The sequence below is a fragment of the Bombus vosnesenskii genome, unplaced genomic scaffold (assembly GCF_011952255.1).
Source record: "Bombus vosnesenskii isolate JDL3184/JDL3185 unplaced genomic scaffold, Bvos_JDL3184-5_v1.1 scf7180000013361, whole genome shotgun sequence".
Taxonomy (NCBI): Eukaryota; Metazoa; Arthropoda; class Insecta; order Hymenoptera; family Apidae; genus Bombus; species Bombus vosnesenskii.
Genome location: NW_022882994.1, coordinates 532,837 through 550,896, shown reverse-complemented (window position 1 = coordinate 550,896; position 18,060 = coordinate 532,837). Strand labels below are relative to the sequence as shown.

Below are 18,060 nucleotides of genomic sequence, written 5' to 3'. Positions count from 1 at the left end.
ACCGACTAAAAACTGTTCGTTTCGTTCTTGCGATCTTGATCACAGTGTCAAGCGTGAAGTTCGTTAAAATTGTTGGCGGGGCAAAACACAAACATTGCGCGTAAATCAGAGTTAGTTCGATCGAAACTAGGTGCTGTTTATTTATTTTTCCCCCGTGTCTCGTGCTAGTCGATGATTCCGATCTGTTAACAAGGCAGACTGCCAAACGTGACATTCTGCTGTTTCCAAAAATACAGCCCGATGATATCACGCCTGTTTTTCCTCATAAATTTCCTTCGTTGTTTTCAACTAAAGGACCATAGCTAGATATTGCAGGGAGGAAAGTTTGGTTGCTTCGATTTTGCTTATACACGACAGCTGCTCGAATATATCAGTGTGATTTATTGAATGGACTGGTCCAACGAATACAATGGATGCTGTACTCTTCTTCTTCTACCTTCTTTTGCGTGTTCTTTTACGATTACCGAATAACGTTAAACCAGAGTGGTAGTATAAATTTCTTATTTTTATTTCTTGCGTTTATGTCCACTTAAATTTTGTGTTACAGCGGGAAATGCCCCAACCGCAAATTCATAAAATTGCGAAGCTTTGGGGATATGTAGGTAGGTATCACGCAAATTTGTTTACTGCGCCAATTCATTCTAGGAGGGTGAAATTGACCCTTGAAAATCCGGCCATTTTTCCATTTTACGTTATAACGCGAGAGTTATAAGAGACAGAAAAAAAGTTTTCATACGAAAGTTGGTTACTTTTTTATATCAGGATTGTCGTTTGACAAAGGAAATATCGATGTTGTAGCGAATTACGACGCAAAATTGGAAAATAGCCGGATTTTCAGCAGTGAATTTCATCCCCTTAGGGAGAATTTGGGCGGCAAAAAAGATTGTGGCATATATAGATATCTATATATACAGGGGTTAAACAAAATAATGGAAAGACTTCTTACATGCCATATAATATATATGTATAACATATAAAAAGTGTGTCCATTAGTTTTTCCAATGCCTGTATATATAGATCCTCTTCGTATCCGCGAAATTTCATAATTTATTGAATTTATGGCTAATTTTTCTCTGTTATTAAATTCCTTAATTTTCTTCATCTACTTGATTGATCTTAATCTTCCTTAATTGATTCTTAACCCTACAAGGCGTCTGTAGAATGAAGTAACAAAACGTAAATTCTAGGAACAAAAGCCACTTTCATCAGAAGACTTTCATCGTAATACATTCGCAACTATTGTCCGTAAATATCGTGATACGTAAAATGGAAATTACGATCGCGGTGCTCCATGAATGATACCAGTGCGACTTGTGTAAATCCAAGTGAAAAATATTAATAACTTGCAATGAAAGGGTAATTGGTTGCCCGATTGATTTTATTACCGAAAAACGAAGCAGGAGGGAGTTTTATGCTTCAGTAGTTCTCTGGCGTAATATAAACTACAACTGGATTCGTCGTCTAGAGCAGAAATATACGAGTCGACCTCGGAAACCCGATCGAAAATAGAAGCAAACGGTCGCTCGAATGCAGATCCGGTGTAACGAGTGAACTCGTCAGGATAGGGGACGGTAATCGAATTAAAGCATCGCTGGTAGTTAGCGTCGGATGAAAGCTGTGACATGACGCTGCGAATGCGCCGTTTCAAATCGAGCAGATCCAGCTCCAGTCATCGTTTGGGAATATCTATTCTGGCATCCTTCCACCATCGTGTCTTTATATTCCGGCGCGTAATTCGATAATTCGATTTTGCTCAATGTTATGCAAATAGTCCTGCCTCGAACAAATTCGTATCGATCGAGCTTGAAATCTCATTCTTCAAATAAAATGCACAAGATTATGTCAGATTTTTATTCATACTACCGCTCATAATTAATTCGAATAACGCACACTTTACGATTTACGTTCACACATTTCCTACAATACATTCACATTTTCATGGTCGATAATAGGAATGAAAGTCAATAAGAGATAAGATATCATTAACAAATACGATTATTTATTGGGTCAATAAATACTGATTTGATCTGTATTGTTGGTTCGAAATTACACGTGTGTTTCATTGAAATTACTGAAATGGTTTATTTTATCTTATTGTAGAAGTTTATCGACTTTTGAAGTCGTTTGAATTATTACAAGCATCCGGGTATACATCCAAGGTATTGACGATTGCGATGATGAAGTTTGGAAAGTTTTAGTCAGTTGGGAATAATACTAGAAAACATAGTTTGCGACTGTATGCTTTTAAATCTTTGATGATGATGTCACACGGTATGTGATATTCCAATATTCCAAGAATTACAGGGAAGTATATGCATGAGCATTGAAATGTATGTTGTTTTATTTTTGCAACTACTTGCTTGTGTGAGATGATTTTATCGTTATCGAATTCGAGACTCGAGTCTCTTGTCAGCGTGACGACCATTGATTTTTATTCAATCGCTTTCTGTTATATTTTTTATTTCATATCGATTCAACGTACCTCATGGTTTCCCTTAGTTTGGCGAAAAATGAACTTTAAATTCGATATGTAACAACCAGTGCAATGGAAATTGCTACATTTCACAAATATATCGTTCGTTTTTCTCTCTAACTGAAATTATCCCGTCGTTACCCAGTTTTACGATCCCCATCAATTTTATTCGCGCATTAATTTTATTTTAAGCATTTTGGCACGCAGTTGCATGTAAACTCACCGCTGTCGTTTTGGATTGTTTGTTGCATCGTAGGTCCAGGCGAATGTCCCAGGATATCACGCATTCCAGATCCACAGAAAATCTCACAGTACCCTATTTCAGGTATGTACAACTCTACAAATTTCAATTAGAATGGCTGCACGACGATGAGTTCCAAGCATTATGTATAGGATTAGGTAAAATATAGATTTTCTGTGTGTATGCAATTGACTTCAAAAACAGACAATGCCATGTAACTTACAAATTATTTATACACATATCTATATCATTTATTCGCTGTTCATACATTCTACTATATTATTTCATTTTCTTTGTTCATTCCTATACACCGTGCGTCTCATTTTCATCGATACACGCAGATATCTACTAAACTGTGCATTATTCGAAAAAGTATTACGAATAAAGCTCACTTTCCTTCAGGGAGATGGAGTATCCAGACGGAAGTTTCGAGATTTAAGCCTGACCTTTGATTTTTCAAGTGGAACGAGAATGGAGCATGCTGTGTATGTTTTAAATTCTCTACAAAAAAAAGTATTAACACTTTGACTGCCACGCCGAGATCACATGTTTCGCTCAGAACGCCACGGGAGTATTTTTATTATTCAAAACATATAATGGCAAAATAATAATGAATTGATGATGTAAGACAACATTTTTCCCCAATGGACCGTGTATCTTATTGGTGGTCACGAGTGACCACTGTGGCGCCTTGGTAACAGTTGATAGCGACATATTATAACAAGGCTTCGTTTATTTCAACAAACCATTCGCATTCGTTATTTCGTCGTAAGCAAAACGTGCAGAATATATTGCTGAAAAGTGTAGAAGATATCAGTAAACGGTATTTGCTCATTCTATATATAATAGTAAGGTGTGTGCACACTTCTAACTTCAATTATATGATTATAAAGCAGCATTTACGATTATTTTCTAAGGTGTGTTTATAATAATATTCGTAGATTACCCCTCAAAGATATGGATGCAAATACAGTGCACAGTTACATGCAAGATTTGTTCTCATTTTTTTTATTGGTTCTAACAAAAAAGTTTAATTGTTCAACGAGGCACTTTTTGTTTCAAAGAATCTTCTATTTATCGGTAATATTCAAAATGCTCTAACTGTCAATTTTCATTCAATTTTTACAATTGTACGAAGTTCGAGCGCTCCGGTCACCAATGACCACCGTGGCGTCGCAGGAGAAACCGTGACCAACGTGGCAGTCAAAGTATTAAGGTATTCGAGTCGAAGAATGGTTGATTCAAAAGATATTCTAACTTTGATTCTTGCGAGTGTTATCGTATGAAAGACGAGGAAAGATAGCGCAGGTGTTTCTACGTTCTCCTTGTCTTTCGTACATTTAACTTGACGAAGTTAACATGGTATACCTTTTAAACTTATCGCATACGGGTATACCTTAATACTTTTCTCTAAATAATTAAAAACAAACTGCATCGAGCGATGCATGAAGAAAAATGTACATATAATTCCATTCAGAAAAGACTAAGGTAGCCTTGAAATCCCGAAAACGTATTCACCTAGACAAATCTGGTGGTCGTCGGAACACGTCCCCCTTGAAACAGAACAAGTTTTATCTGAAACGCTTTCTCGAATAACGTATCGACTATTGTCAATCTACGAATATAAAATCAAAGTTTTAACCATTGCAAAATTTTCATCAGGAAGGATTAAAAATCCGCGGACATTGCACAAGTACGAGAAGTACGTACTCATCGGTTTAGCGGATTTTACTTGTTGCAACATCAGATAACTCGTTCGCGCCTTGTGCTCCTCCATCAAACTTGTTATTTCTCTCTCTCTCTCTCTCGCTTTCTCTTTGCCTCTCTCTCTCTCTTTCTCTCTTTCGTAGCCGGCAATTTCATTGACGGAAGCCTTCCATTGTTGCTCGCTATCTTCGCAGGCCATTCTGTGCCGTGGATACGTCTTTTAGGGTTCGTTTATATACGACGCATGGCTCGTTGCATCGTGAAATTGCATCGTGTCTCGCCTCGCCGACTCTGCTTTTGCAAAGAATACAGAAAAGAAAAACGAAAGAATGAAACGGAACAGAAGAGAAACAGAAGGTTACACGAATAATATTCTGTATTTAATCGTGTACGATTCAGCTCTGTTCGTTCGTATTAGAAATTTCGAAACTCGTTTGTTCCAACGAACCTATCTTAACGTAGAGAGTCAAGGAATAGAGAAAGTACGGGGTTTCATCGTTTCAATGGTTAATTAAACTTTTGCTTTCGCAGGAGCAAGAGTCGCAGCGTGGATCATGGATTCGCCGCGCCTTTTGATTGGGATTCATCGAAGAACAAGGTCGAAGGACGGTTCGAGTCGGTCGACGAATTCACGAAGGGTGAGTAAAATATTGTTTCCATAAATGTTCATTTAAGAAGGGATTTTCGTGTAACAATAAAAAAGGCAGGTGACTTTTATGAATTTATTCTCTTTTTCTTTTTTGTGGACCAACTATGAGTCATATGGGACTAGACCTTTTTGGGACGCAGATAGCCTCAAGATAGAAATTAATTCTTTTATTTCAGGTCTTCTTATTCGTTCGTTGTGTGTATTATACACGAGTTCTCACTTCAAGTAGTCGTCTTTGACCATTGAGCTTTGACCTTGATGTAACCATTGTCACGGTCATTCGAAAGCAAAAGTTAAGAAATTTACTTTTTTCGACAAATGAGTACAATTTATATCGTTTAACAGAGACATTATAAACAAATGATGAAATCAAAATTTGAGGTTCGATTCTTGGAGAAATTTGTAACAAAGGGAATTGATTAATCGATTACTCTTCCGCTTATCGCTATTTTAAAAAGTTATTAAACGTGGTCTAAAGTTATTAAAAGTCTTGAAAGTTAATAAACGATTAGAAAAATTAAAATAAACAAAATTACATTTTCATAAATACTTCAAGACCACATTTACATGCCAAAAATGTCTAGTCCAGTAAGTGAAACTAAAAAAATCACTTGCTTTCATTGACTTTTTTTTCTTAAACTTCCTATCTTCGTTTAATATTTTAACGAATTTGAAGTTCCATCGAAATTCTCCCTAAAGTCGCGGAACGTATAGTCGTTGAACAGACGTTAAATCAACGTTTTATCGACATATCCGTGGAGCCAACGAATAAAGGAATGATAAGCAGAAAAATCAAAGAAACACACCGATACGATAATCGTAAGAACTACTAGGACAAACAAAAAATTGCGTTAGATCGGCAAAGAAGATGATTATAAAAGGAAAAACGAGGGAAACGGAGCAACATTCACAGTGGTTTATCTCGAGAACGAAACTCTCGCAGAATTTTCGTTTCTCCACGCGCTCACAAACCGCGTAATTGCTGAATTATCTCGTACAATTAATCTTTGCTTTCTTTCTCGAAATTCCAATTCATCGGGCACGCACCGAAAGTTCTACTTACGTCTGCTTGCAATTGAATTTAGACCCGATCCTGTCGATAACATATCCTTAGAGTTTATTACGGCTTATCGATGGTAACAAGATAAACGATATTCACCGTGAAAAAGTGTCGGTGAAAGTCGAAAGCGATCCAGTGTTCTGATAATAGAGATTGCGGTCGAAATTCATGGCTAAGTGATTGTATATCCGTGGAAGTATTAGGTTGTCCGAAAAGTGTCTTTCTTTCGCAAACGTGTTTTTTACAACAGTGCACCTTCATATAAACGTGAAACCAAGTCTGTGAAATGTCGTGGTGTTTGTCTCAACAGAACAAAATGGACCATACGTAATTGAACAAAATAATATAAAAGAAAAAACGTTGTGCGTCTATTATTTCCTCATAAAACGAAAGAAACTTTTCGGACAACCTAATAGATACGGTAAGCTACGCTACGACGAACTACCTTACAACTGGTAGATGGTACAACGAATACGAAGAATTCCGCCTTCGTTACGACTGTAAGGAGTAAACGTTAACTAACGATGCGAATCTCTTTGAATCTCTCTTTCTCTCGATTAACGGTATCCAGTGTGTAGAAGATACTTAAACAGCGTAAAAAGTCGTGAATAGCGCTATAAACCAGCTTGCTGGAAGATGAACGAGTATCGGATGTCACGGTGAAGAGGCGAGATTTGTTTATGGGAAGGTTGGCTAACGCGATTGCCTCGCCATTTTATGACTCGTGTTAAAGAAATAGATTTCATATTATTTCTACCATTTGTTTCTTTTAGATCATATTACGCTTTTGCATTGTTCAAATCGTTGTACTAACCATAGCCTTGTTTTCAACTGTCAGCCCGAGACGAGTTACATCTGAATATATTACGTTTCAATTTATGCTACAACTAACGTTGTTCGAGAAACAACTCCGTTCGTTCTAACATATCTTACGATATACTAATTTGACTATTGATAAGGATTTATTGATATATCGATAGTACAATACTTATTGATATATTGATAATATTGTTCACATGCCGATAAAGCGAATGAAAGGCGTGAAGAGACTGTAAATACTTATTACATTGGTCACTTACCTTTTTATTTTGTTTACTCTAACATATCTTTATCTCGTTAACTTACGTTACAAAGAGTTTGCATTATTTTAGAAAATAATGTTTCACCGAAAGAATAAGTTATTGGCAGAGATACATATTTAAGATGTGTCGAATAAAACATATTCAAATTATTGCAACGTTGCTATCGCGCCATTGTATAAAATAAAGTATGGAAGTCATTTTAATAAACCTCCGTTTATCTGAACTCGCACGAGAATTTCCATAGTAAGAATCAACCGCTTTTTTTTCCACTGTTTATTATACCTCGTTCTCATAATAGGAGTTCGTGTTTAGATAAGCGAGTTGAATGAGCACAAGATTAATCGGTCGAACTAGCATTTAACTAAAATTTCGTTCCGACAAATGGACTTCTAGTGTAGCTCGTTATCGTTTCAATGAAATGAATTTTCGGACAAGACACGCCTCACTTGTTACATTTCACCTGGCGATAACATTTCGATATCATCGATATTCGAGTCAAACCGATCAACTCTGTTGTTATAAATCATTCTGTTTATAAATCATTCTGTTGTATCGACCTATTAATCGAGAAAGACGGATCAGCTCCTCGTTTATGTAATAATTTTCCTATTTAAAGATTCTCTATCTTTCCACGTATAGTTTGATTTTTCCTGCGCGTAAATTATATCATTTTTATATTTTCAACGACTCCGATTCCACACTGACCTAACTGAACTTGATTTATCTTCGCTATTAATTTTTAATATCGTAATTGTAGAAGCTTCTAATTGAGAAACGACTCGGTCTATAGTTAATCGTATGCTCCGATAACGAAGTTTAGTAGCTTTTAAAATATCGAGTGACTCGGTTTCATTTTTAGACGGTTGAAATATTGATAGTGTTCCATAGTGTTCGTTAGCAGCGCCTTTACGCGGAAGCTCAGATCGATCGTTTGAGGAACGACTAATCGGAGCAGACGACCGTGTAGATCATGATCCAAAGCCGAAGGTCTTCGTCGATCCTAGGCGCTAAAGCATCGCCTATGCAACCTTACTCATTGCGAATTGCATTGACTTACTTTCTTAAAGTGGCACAGATGCCAGACCTGATCGATCGCTTCGCGCGCCCGCGCACCAGCTCAACTTTAATTGACATTCCTCTCGTGAGATTTATCCGCGCCCGCGGATTTTTCAACGATCGGACGATCTATAGTCTCTTCGACAAAGTATACAAAATGTCTGGTGCGGAGTGTCAGAGATTTCTACGCGCTTATAAAAGTTCGAAAGCGCAAAAGTATATAAAATGGCAAACAGTAAAGTACTCGTTGTAATATTTAGCACGTGAAATAAATCTCTGCTCAGGTTCCATATTTTTAATCGTATTCACAGATGATTAATGAGCTTCCATAGTAAACTACTTGTCGTGTGATACATAGTGGTTGTTATCGGTTTTTGAGAACTTTTTCGACGATTGTCGGTAACTTTTTACAATAGTTATTATTCAAGTTAGTTCGTTATCGAATGCAGATTTCATTCGATTGGAACGAATTCAGTGGAACTTTATTTCAACAAAAATTCTATCGAATTTGATTATCCGAAGGTAAACCCTTATTATACGAACTTCGGTTATATAAATTGTTTGTCCTCCGACTGGTTCAAATGAATGGAGTTCCGCTGTAGTAAAGGCACTTGCATCGATGCTACCACGTTCTGTCCTGGTTTGTTTGACCAGCGAATCTATTGATATAAATCTAACGTGACATAATCGGTAGATGCAGGTCTTAAATTAAAAGCGAAGTCGTCATTGTTTTCTTTCGAGGTTTCAATAAAGTTTCTAAGGATATTCGTCTATTTATTTTATATTTGTAGGAAATAATAACAGCGATGAACTTACGAGACACTCGGTGTGGATGTTGACGGTCGTTATTTTTACAGCTAAGTTTCGTTCTTAGATTATAATACGGCTATTTTTAACGCAAACAGGCGAACACGGTAAATTTATACCGATTAAGTTACTAGCATCCGTTGCGATATTTAGCGAGTAAGTTGTTCGCCAAGCTGCGCTTAATTGAAACACGAGGCTGCTTAGAAGGTATATAACGTATTGGACGTTGAAAATTAAGATTAAATAGGTCGAAAGTTCCTTCCTTCCTTCCTTTTTTTATCCCTGGGAAATATAATCTCTTTTATGGTATAGTTTAAGGGATCCATATAATATTAATTATAACGTTAATTGTAACATTTTTGTTACTTTGGAACAAGCACTTTATGTATCTATATTATGTGTATTATACGAAACATTTTGAAATTTCACGAACACCATAACTAGACACAACTATCATATTTGTTAAGTATAAAATCAATTTAAGCACGTACACAGGAATTGCGAGGGTTAATAAAATTTTGTATATACAGAGCGGCCGAATAATTATGTATAAGCAAGCACAAAGTGATTCTTTATGAAAAAATAAAAAGAAAGTACAGAACAAAAATTTGTTCGACACATAACGTTTCGTTTTCGAGAAAATCGGGTTTGAATCTCTTTCAAGTATACTTGGACATGGCTAATTCCTGATTGAACAAAAGTAGATAATCGACAGGACGTTATTCCACGTGCGAAAATAAGTCGAAAATATGAAATAAAGTTTGTCCACAAGACAAACTTTGTTTCTGAAAAAGAAAAATAAATTTGAAAATGTATGGTATTAGGCTAATTTCTAACTAAACATCTGCGAACTCTATTTCCTTGAAAACGTCGGCTTTAAACGGACAAACCTTCTATTGATCGTTTACTCGTGTTCAGTCGATGATTATTCAAGCTTAATTCACAAATTTCCAAATTTAAAAAATCTCTTGAAAACGAGACATATGAAGAATCCTTTATTCCGTGCTTTCTCCTTATTTTCTCATAAGAGATCACCTCACGCGACATGTTATTCGGCCACATCCTGTATAACACATTCATAAAAATTTTCGAAATACTTTCGTGTATCTCACACACACATACACATACACACAAACACATATACACATATATAAAATATCCCAAGTATAGTTTGTATTTTTTATAACAGCCATTAGACGAAACAGATCTCTGCTAGAGTTCCATTTTTGTATTATTGGTAAAAATACGAGTTTGCTTAAATATCCACGGGCTAACGGTAACCAAGAAAAAATACCAAAAAGCGACAGTACTCGGAGCATGGTAGTCAGAATTCCACGTTTAATCCAACTCGGGCAACATAATAATTTAGGTTGCCGATTATACATCGCTGAATTATTCATTTAACGTTAAACATTATTTACGAGCAACGCGTCAGCCCCATAATCCGGGAGACACTTTTATCTCGGAATTTGCATTCGAAGCAAGAATTAAAGTTCCCATACTTTCTCTCTGTATCCACTCGTTTGTTTCACCTGGTTAGTTTTACAGCGTCGTATCGATTCGAGCGAGGTTTAACGGTCCTCTCGTTTTTCTTATTCCATTTCCACCAAAAGACAAAACACATCGGTGTCTACATATATCGGGCGAAGATCGGCATCGCCAGAGCGAGTTCTAAACGCAACGAGCGTTAATTAAATATTGACAGCTTGTTCGGTTCGTTAAATCCAGCTTTTTAATTATTTGCTTATTAGATATAATCAGCATAGCTGTTGCCGTGATAAATGTCGTACCATGGCTAGGAGCGAACCAAGTTTTCAGCCTTTCTCTAATTAAAGTTCTCTGTCTAAAGATTTAGACTCATTCGTTGTTATATACGTGGACTGCGAATTTTTATGGCTTTCTAGGAAATACGAGCGTGTAAATTGCACAGAATGCACGTAATATAAAAAATTATATGAAATGTGCAAACTATCATACTTTCTATTATATTTGCTGCGTAAAACAATTTTCTATCGAGTCTCTGTACTTTTCTAGTTATATTCTCGAAAATGTGAATTTGTATAAAAATCCGCAGTCCGATTATATGTTATATACCGAGTGTTCCACATCCAAATCGATAAACTTTGCCAACGTGCTTGGGAGATCAATTTGTGGAAAAAATGTCGCACACCGTGGATCGATTCGTCTTCGTTTTCCAGATATGAAAGGGAGAGTGGTATAAAATAATGTATTCAAAATAAATTAAGATGCTTTAAATGAAATTAAAAGACTTTTAACGACAATCAATTAATTCAAACTATTGGGTTGGCGACTAAGTGATTGCGGATTTTGTCATTAGGTGGTATTGAGGCCAACGCCTTTCCAAATTCCAAATATTATCGCGATTGCTTAAACAAGTCGTAGTTAACGCTAACCTTACCAAGCGCGGTCAAATGACCGGTTTAAAAATTGAATAAAAAATTGTATATTCGTCGTTATTTCTTTTGTTCGTCTAACTTCATGTAAATTCTTATATTATCCGATCAATCAATTTCTTAATTTTTATTAATAGAAGAATCTACATAAAGTTAGACGAACAAATGAAGTAACGATGAATAATGTGCAATCTTAAATTCAATTTTGAAACCGGCATTCGACCAGACCAGGTAAGATTAGTGTTAATTCAATTTCGTTCGATTTCTCACAGCTTTCAAAACGTGCACTGCCCGATTTTCGCAGCGAGGTCTTCGATTTCCTTGTGAATAAGCCTACGATATAATCCGTTTACAGTGCAACGTAGTATAATCTATACAACGTAAAACAGTATAATCTCGGTATAAAAATAAAATACGATCGACTAAATATTTTTCCTAAAAATGTGTCGCGATCTACCTACTAAAATCTCGAATTTTACACATTTTCTTATTCAAACACGTATCTTATGTACTAACAAGTAACAAAGAAGGAGAGAGTATTAGACCAACGTGATATTTTATTAATAATATTTATAGTTACTACGATACTAAAAAAGCCTCGACCGTTTGTTTCTATAAGTCGCGGCTAAGTTGCGTTGCGTGTCGTCTCCTATCTATCAGTGATGCTATCAATGAGCGTGTCACGTAGGAGGCACAAGAAATCACGAAATTGACAAATTACCGGTGATCTTCTCGCGTCGCAGTTTGAACGTTTCACAAATCAGGTAAAGAATTGAACTTTAGATATATTTAGTAGTAAAATTTATTGTACGAATCCAACAGGAGTGACGGTTCAGAGTATTAGAACAGTTTATATACTATGGGTTTCTCGAAGATGGTATCCTGCTGGGGGTAGCCATCCATTTATTTAGCAATTAAGTTAGAAAAATGTACTAAATGTCCAGCTGGACAAATTGTAAAGTACAAGTTAAATAATAAAAAAAAAACAAAAAAAATATTATGGGTTTGGCTCCCATGAAGGGGGTGTCGCTGAGGGTATCGCTGGGGCTCAGGTCAGAGATGGTCTTGATGTTACTGTTTTCTGACACTGGGACACTCTTCACGTTGTTGTTTCGATGGCCTGCGGGATGTTCGTTAAACCCCGTTGGTTTTTCTATCGCTAATTTATGGCTCTGTGACAAGCGAGCAAAAATCGCTTCGCGATCGACTTGTTGGCCATTCCTGTAACACGGTATAACGCAGCGCTGCGTCACCGTTTTAACGATCATCGTCGAGAAGAACCGTAAGCTATCCATACGTGTCACGAAAAACAACGAGTGAATTCCGGAGGAAGTTTCGTACTGTTCCAATATTTTCGACGCTCCGATAAAAGGTAAACGTGGTAGAACGTGCTCGCAATTCGTTATTCGGCCCTCCACCCTCGCGCCGCCTTTATGTACGTAACCCTATCGAACATTAAACACGGACAACCAGCGAAACGATAGCACATAACGGGAGGAAATTCGATCAACGAAACGAATGGAAATTCAAAACGAAGGTTTCCGTGATTAAGTCCCTGTTAACGTTTCATTAAAGAGCCGCGATATTGACGGTAATTTGAACATGGGTTGAGATAGTACAGCGATGAACACGAGGCGCGGCAGAAACAGAGCGAATGGTATGAGTCGCAGGAAGCGGAGATCACGTGGAAAATTTAAATGCACAACGCCGTTCTGATACAGTGCCCGGGAGCACTTTATTAAACGCAGAATCCATGTCCGCCGCGAGAGACTAACCCAAATACCCGTGTACCACGAAACACTAATAACACTTGCCGTGTATACTCGCGTGCCTTTAATGGCCGGCGTGGATTTGCTAAATGACAGTCGCTCGAATTCCCGGCCAGTCGCTCGGAAATTTATCTAATTACTGGGATAGCGCGGCCGTGCCACCGGGATCGACCCAACGGTTCTGGAATTTGTCAGGCTACGTTTTCGAAATGGGTTCGTTCTACAGTCGCGGCTTTTGTGGAAATTTATTCGTTAAGGTATTCGTTTCACGGCAAAATCCTTGAGGAGTAGGTCGGTAAGGTGAGCGCTACTTTCCTCGAAAAAAGATTCTTTCAATTATTTTACGCGATGTGTCAGTTCTTCGACAAGAAATTAATGGAAAAGTCTGAGGTGTTTGGTAGGTGATAGTGCATTTAAGGAACTACTTTTGATGTTTAACGAACAACAATTTATTAACAAACGATTTAACAGATAGAGTCAACAAATAACAATTAACAGATATGATCAACAAATAACTGGTAACAGTTAACAACTAACAATTAACACCAAGGGTTCAATCGACGCGTTTGCTACGCAATGGCACTGAGGATTTATTTCACAGCTCGAGACAGACTGTCCTTTTGTTCCAGATCTAACGGATCCTTCCCTTCGTTGCCCATCGATATCCCCGCTAGCGTGCGTTCATTAGATGTACCGTGGCGGCTGGCGCGTGTATGCTCTTCCGAGAATTCGATGGAAGAAGCGTAAGGATATCGATGGTACATTGAGCACGTCGGTGTTGGGCTTTGTAGCACTTTGTATCGCGAAGCCGTTGGAAAGTTCCGTGGCACGTGCCGCCACAAGTCATTTTTGCAACAGCTGGCTTGTATGGATTACGCGCTGAAACATTCTGCTTTGAAGACGAGTACATACGTATCTCCAGTTGGATAAGATTCTGTAAAAATTCAATTACGTGAACGTTTCGAAGAAATTGTAAGACAGTCGATCCGTGCTTGCAAGTCCTTGGTACCACGTTGTTCCGGCCATTCTCGACCCAGTTGTGTTTTCCCAACGTTGGAACGTATCTCATGTTTGAGCAGAACGTGAGAAACTCGTGCATCGTTTCTCTTTTCAATTTTGTGTTACGCATTCTCTTAGAGTATTAGAAATATCTTTTGCTAGAACGAACAAGATTGAACTGTAAAGATATAGATAGAATTGCAGAAAGGTTGAAAAGTACATATCGAGTTAGAATTAATCGATATTGTAGTATCGTAGACAAACTGTGTAAGAATTATCAGGTGAACTATAAACAATGAAGGCGAGAAAGCTTAAGTGCCGTCAGGTCGAAAGGGTCGGGAAATTTCAATGAGCCAAGCGGCCTATCAATGTGTCGTCGTGACGTGATCATGATCGCGGACGATTACGGAACACGTACGTGGTGGGAGTATGAGAAAAGACAAAGAAATACTTAAGCGAGAAAGACGAATTAATTGGCAGTCGTTAACTAAGAGTCTAGTTGTGAGGAGTGGAGAGTTGAGTTGTTATGTGCTGTAAACTATTAGTTATGAGTTGTGGATTATCCATTTAGTTGTCTTAGTTATAGTACATTACTGTATACGTTAAATAACCATCGTCTGCTGTTTAATCCATGGTAAATAAATCTATCTATCAATAAACTTATCATATATGATACAAATCATTGGAAACGCTAATTTCTATTAGGTTGTGCGGAAAGTGTCTTTCTTTCACAGACATGTCTTTTACAACGACGTATCTTTATACAAACATTTTTTTTGTATTTGAAATAAGTTTACAATCAATTTTCATTGAGAATTATAAGTAAATTATTCTGGTGTGGTACTATAACATTGTGGCAGCACGGGCCACAAAGCGCAACACCGACGTGCCCAATGTGCTGTCACGTAAAATAACAAAATAAAAAAGGAATTTGAGGTGAAAAATAAAAAAAGAAAACTTTATTTTTTTTCTAACATCAATACACTTTACAATCTACTTCCGAACTCTAGGCGTGACTTTCTAAGACTGACTCTTATGATTTGACTTTCGATCGGATCCGATTACTTTCTTTTGTCATCCCTCAACATCCCCACCGTCCATGCATTTGCTAGGCGTCCGCGATCGTTGCCACGTGCTCTTTCTTCGAGAACCTTCGGTGGAAGGACCGTTGGGATGTCGATGGTTCATTAGGCACTTCAGCGATATACATTGTCGCCGAGTGCCGCCACATCTTTATCTCTATCGTCAGTCCGTCGGATTTGAAGTATGCCGGTCGTGACAGTGCCATCGATACCTTCACGCTCTTTCCGCCAAATCCTCGGAAGAGCATACACGTGCCAACCGCGGCGGCACATCTAATGAATGCACGCTAGTGGCGGATATCGATGAGCAACGAAGGAAAGAATCCGTTCGATTTGGGAACAAAAGGACAGTCTGTCTTGCGCCGTGAAATAGAAAAGTCCTCAGTGCCATTGCGTAGCAACGCGTCGATTGAACTCTTGATCTCAATTGTTAGTTGTTAATCGTTACCAGTTATTGTTGATCGTTTCTGTTAATTGTTATTTGTTGACTCTTTCTATTAAATCTTTTCTCGATAAACTATTGTTCGTTTAACGTCTGAGTATTCCTTCCGCACCTATCACGACGTACCACCTCAACATGAATAATAAATGATTATCGTATGTTTGATTCTAGCTGAATCTAATGTTTAAATCTAGAGAGTAATGTCTTTTTAGCCTGCGGATCTGATTCGTCGTGTCAAGTAATTGGGTAACTAGTGGGTTTTGATGGTTGTTAATTCTTATGTTATATCTATTACTGAATTTGGATATTTCTTCTTTAACTGTAGGTATCTTAAGGTCGCGATGTATTGTTTCGTTGGTAACATACCAAGGTGCATCTATTAAGGATCTTAGAGATTTTGATTGGAATCGTTGAAGAATTTCTATGTTGGAATTACTCGCTGTTCCCCATAGTTGGATCCCATAGGTCCAAACAGGTTTCAACATGGCTTTATATAGCATTATTTTACTCTGCGCGCTTAAGTTGGAACGTCTGCCAATGAGCCAGTAGAATATTTTTAATTTTAATTTAAGTCGTTTGGATTTGTCTACGATGTATCGTTCCCATGTCATTCTTCTGTCCAGAATCATGTCCAGATATCTGACTGAATATTTGTTTGGAATTGGAATATTATTTATGATCACCTGTGTTTATACAAACATGAAACCTAATTTGCCGAACATTGCGATCTTCATTTTGATAGAACAAAATGGATCATATGTAATTCGATAAAATAATATAAAACGAAAAATGTTGTGCGTCCATTATTTCCTTATAAAACGAAAGAAACTTTTCGAACGACCTAATAATATTTCTGAATAAATAAATCCTATAATATGTTACAATGAATTCATTGATATTATGTAACTTGAGTTACATTGAGTCAATTTAATGCTTACCTACTTACTAAACATACATAGGTTTTCTCATACCTGACGCGACGATTTTCATCGTTCTTTTTAAATCGTAGACTTGTCGCAGTATTACGTGATATACATGCGAAAGATTCTGACGAACTATCTTTTGAAACATTCAGTAAGTAAATATTTGCCATCCGCGCGTTTCAATGTTTTTTAATATAATATAGACCTAATAATACTCCAACAGTGCATAAAATATGCAAACGAAAACAACAATATCATTTGTGTTTTCTTTGGAATTCAACGATATCGTTTTATTCCCGAGCCGACTGATTCGGAAATGGTAAGGTTCGGTTGTGCGTTCTGTAGAATGCTAGGTATTCTTGAAATTTCAGATTACTTTGGTCGAGAGACAAAGTAATTTCAGCCACGTAACGCGAACATTCAAGCTTCGTTCGTTCGTATCGCTTGGAATCTCCGAATCTTGCAGCTTCTGTGTATTATACGTCTGCAAAAGAACCGTTGGCTCGGAAATTTCTCTGAATGTCGCGAAACAGACACGCCGGAAAATGAAATATCTAATAGAATTTCGCCTTCTTAACCTAATTAAACGTCCTAACGTTAACATTTCAGAAATTTGTACTAGTTCAATTTCGTATACACGTAAAGCCAAGTCCAGTTTCTAGGCCATCGGGCTGAAATACGTACAATTGACCGTAGAACAGCACCGGTCTCGACAACACGGATTTTCTTATACGCGCATGTTTTTCTCGGTCAATATTGCGAGAGTTTCCGAGAAAACATACGTACTATGCATGTAGTCCGTGTAGTAAACCGTGACTTTGTAACAAACTAGACGACTAACGGAGAGCGTTGGAAAAAATACGCGAATCACCGTTGCTAAAAGACGATCGGCTAGACAATGCCTGTATTATTATCGCTATTGTCGCGCGGTCAGTCGTGTGACGATCATCACGTCGTAATATAAACATGATATACGTATAAATAATATAAGTATATAGAGTGGCTCACGAAAGTATTCGAACGCTTACATATGCAAACTTGAATAGCCGAAATAATGTACATTAACACATTGACGCCGATGAAACGACAATCCACATCAGAGACCAGGCCGCTGTCACGACCGGCTCACTTTAAAATCGGAGATAAAGATGTGGTGGCACTCGGTGACAATGTATATCACCGAAGTGCCTAATGAGCCATCAATATCCCAACGGTCCTTCCGCCGAATATTCGAGGAAAAGGCATGTGTGGCGGTGATCGCAAGGATAGTGGGGATATTGAGGGGTGACAAAAGACAAATAACCGAATCCGATCGGAAGTCGAGTTGTAAGAGTCAGTCTTGAAAAGTCGCGCCTA

General features: G+C 37.5%; 1 protein-coding gene across 12 annotated transcripts in view; it reads left to right on the top strand.

Moving 5' to 3' along the window:
- The window catches only part of LOC117237187 (TLD domain-containing protein 2), a 303,806-nt gene that overhangs the window by 196,085 nt on the left and 89,661 nt on the right, over positions 1–18,060 (top strand). For 9 of the 12 annotated variants that reach the window (XM_033500917.1, XM_033500918.1, XM_033500913.1 and 6 more), the window contains 2 exons: positions 2,730–2,798; positions 4,953–5,059. In XM_033500917.1, the coding sequence (XP_033356808.1) occupies positions 2,730–2,798; positions 4,953–5,059 (176 nt within the window). The remainder of the gene's footprint in view (positions 1–2,729; positions 2,799–4,952; positions 5,060–18,060) is intronic. The other 3 variants (XM_033500915.1, XM_033500927.1, XM_033500923.1) reach the window with 1 other exon arrangement.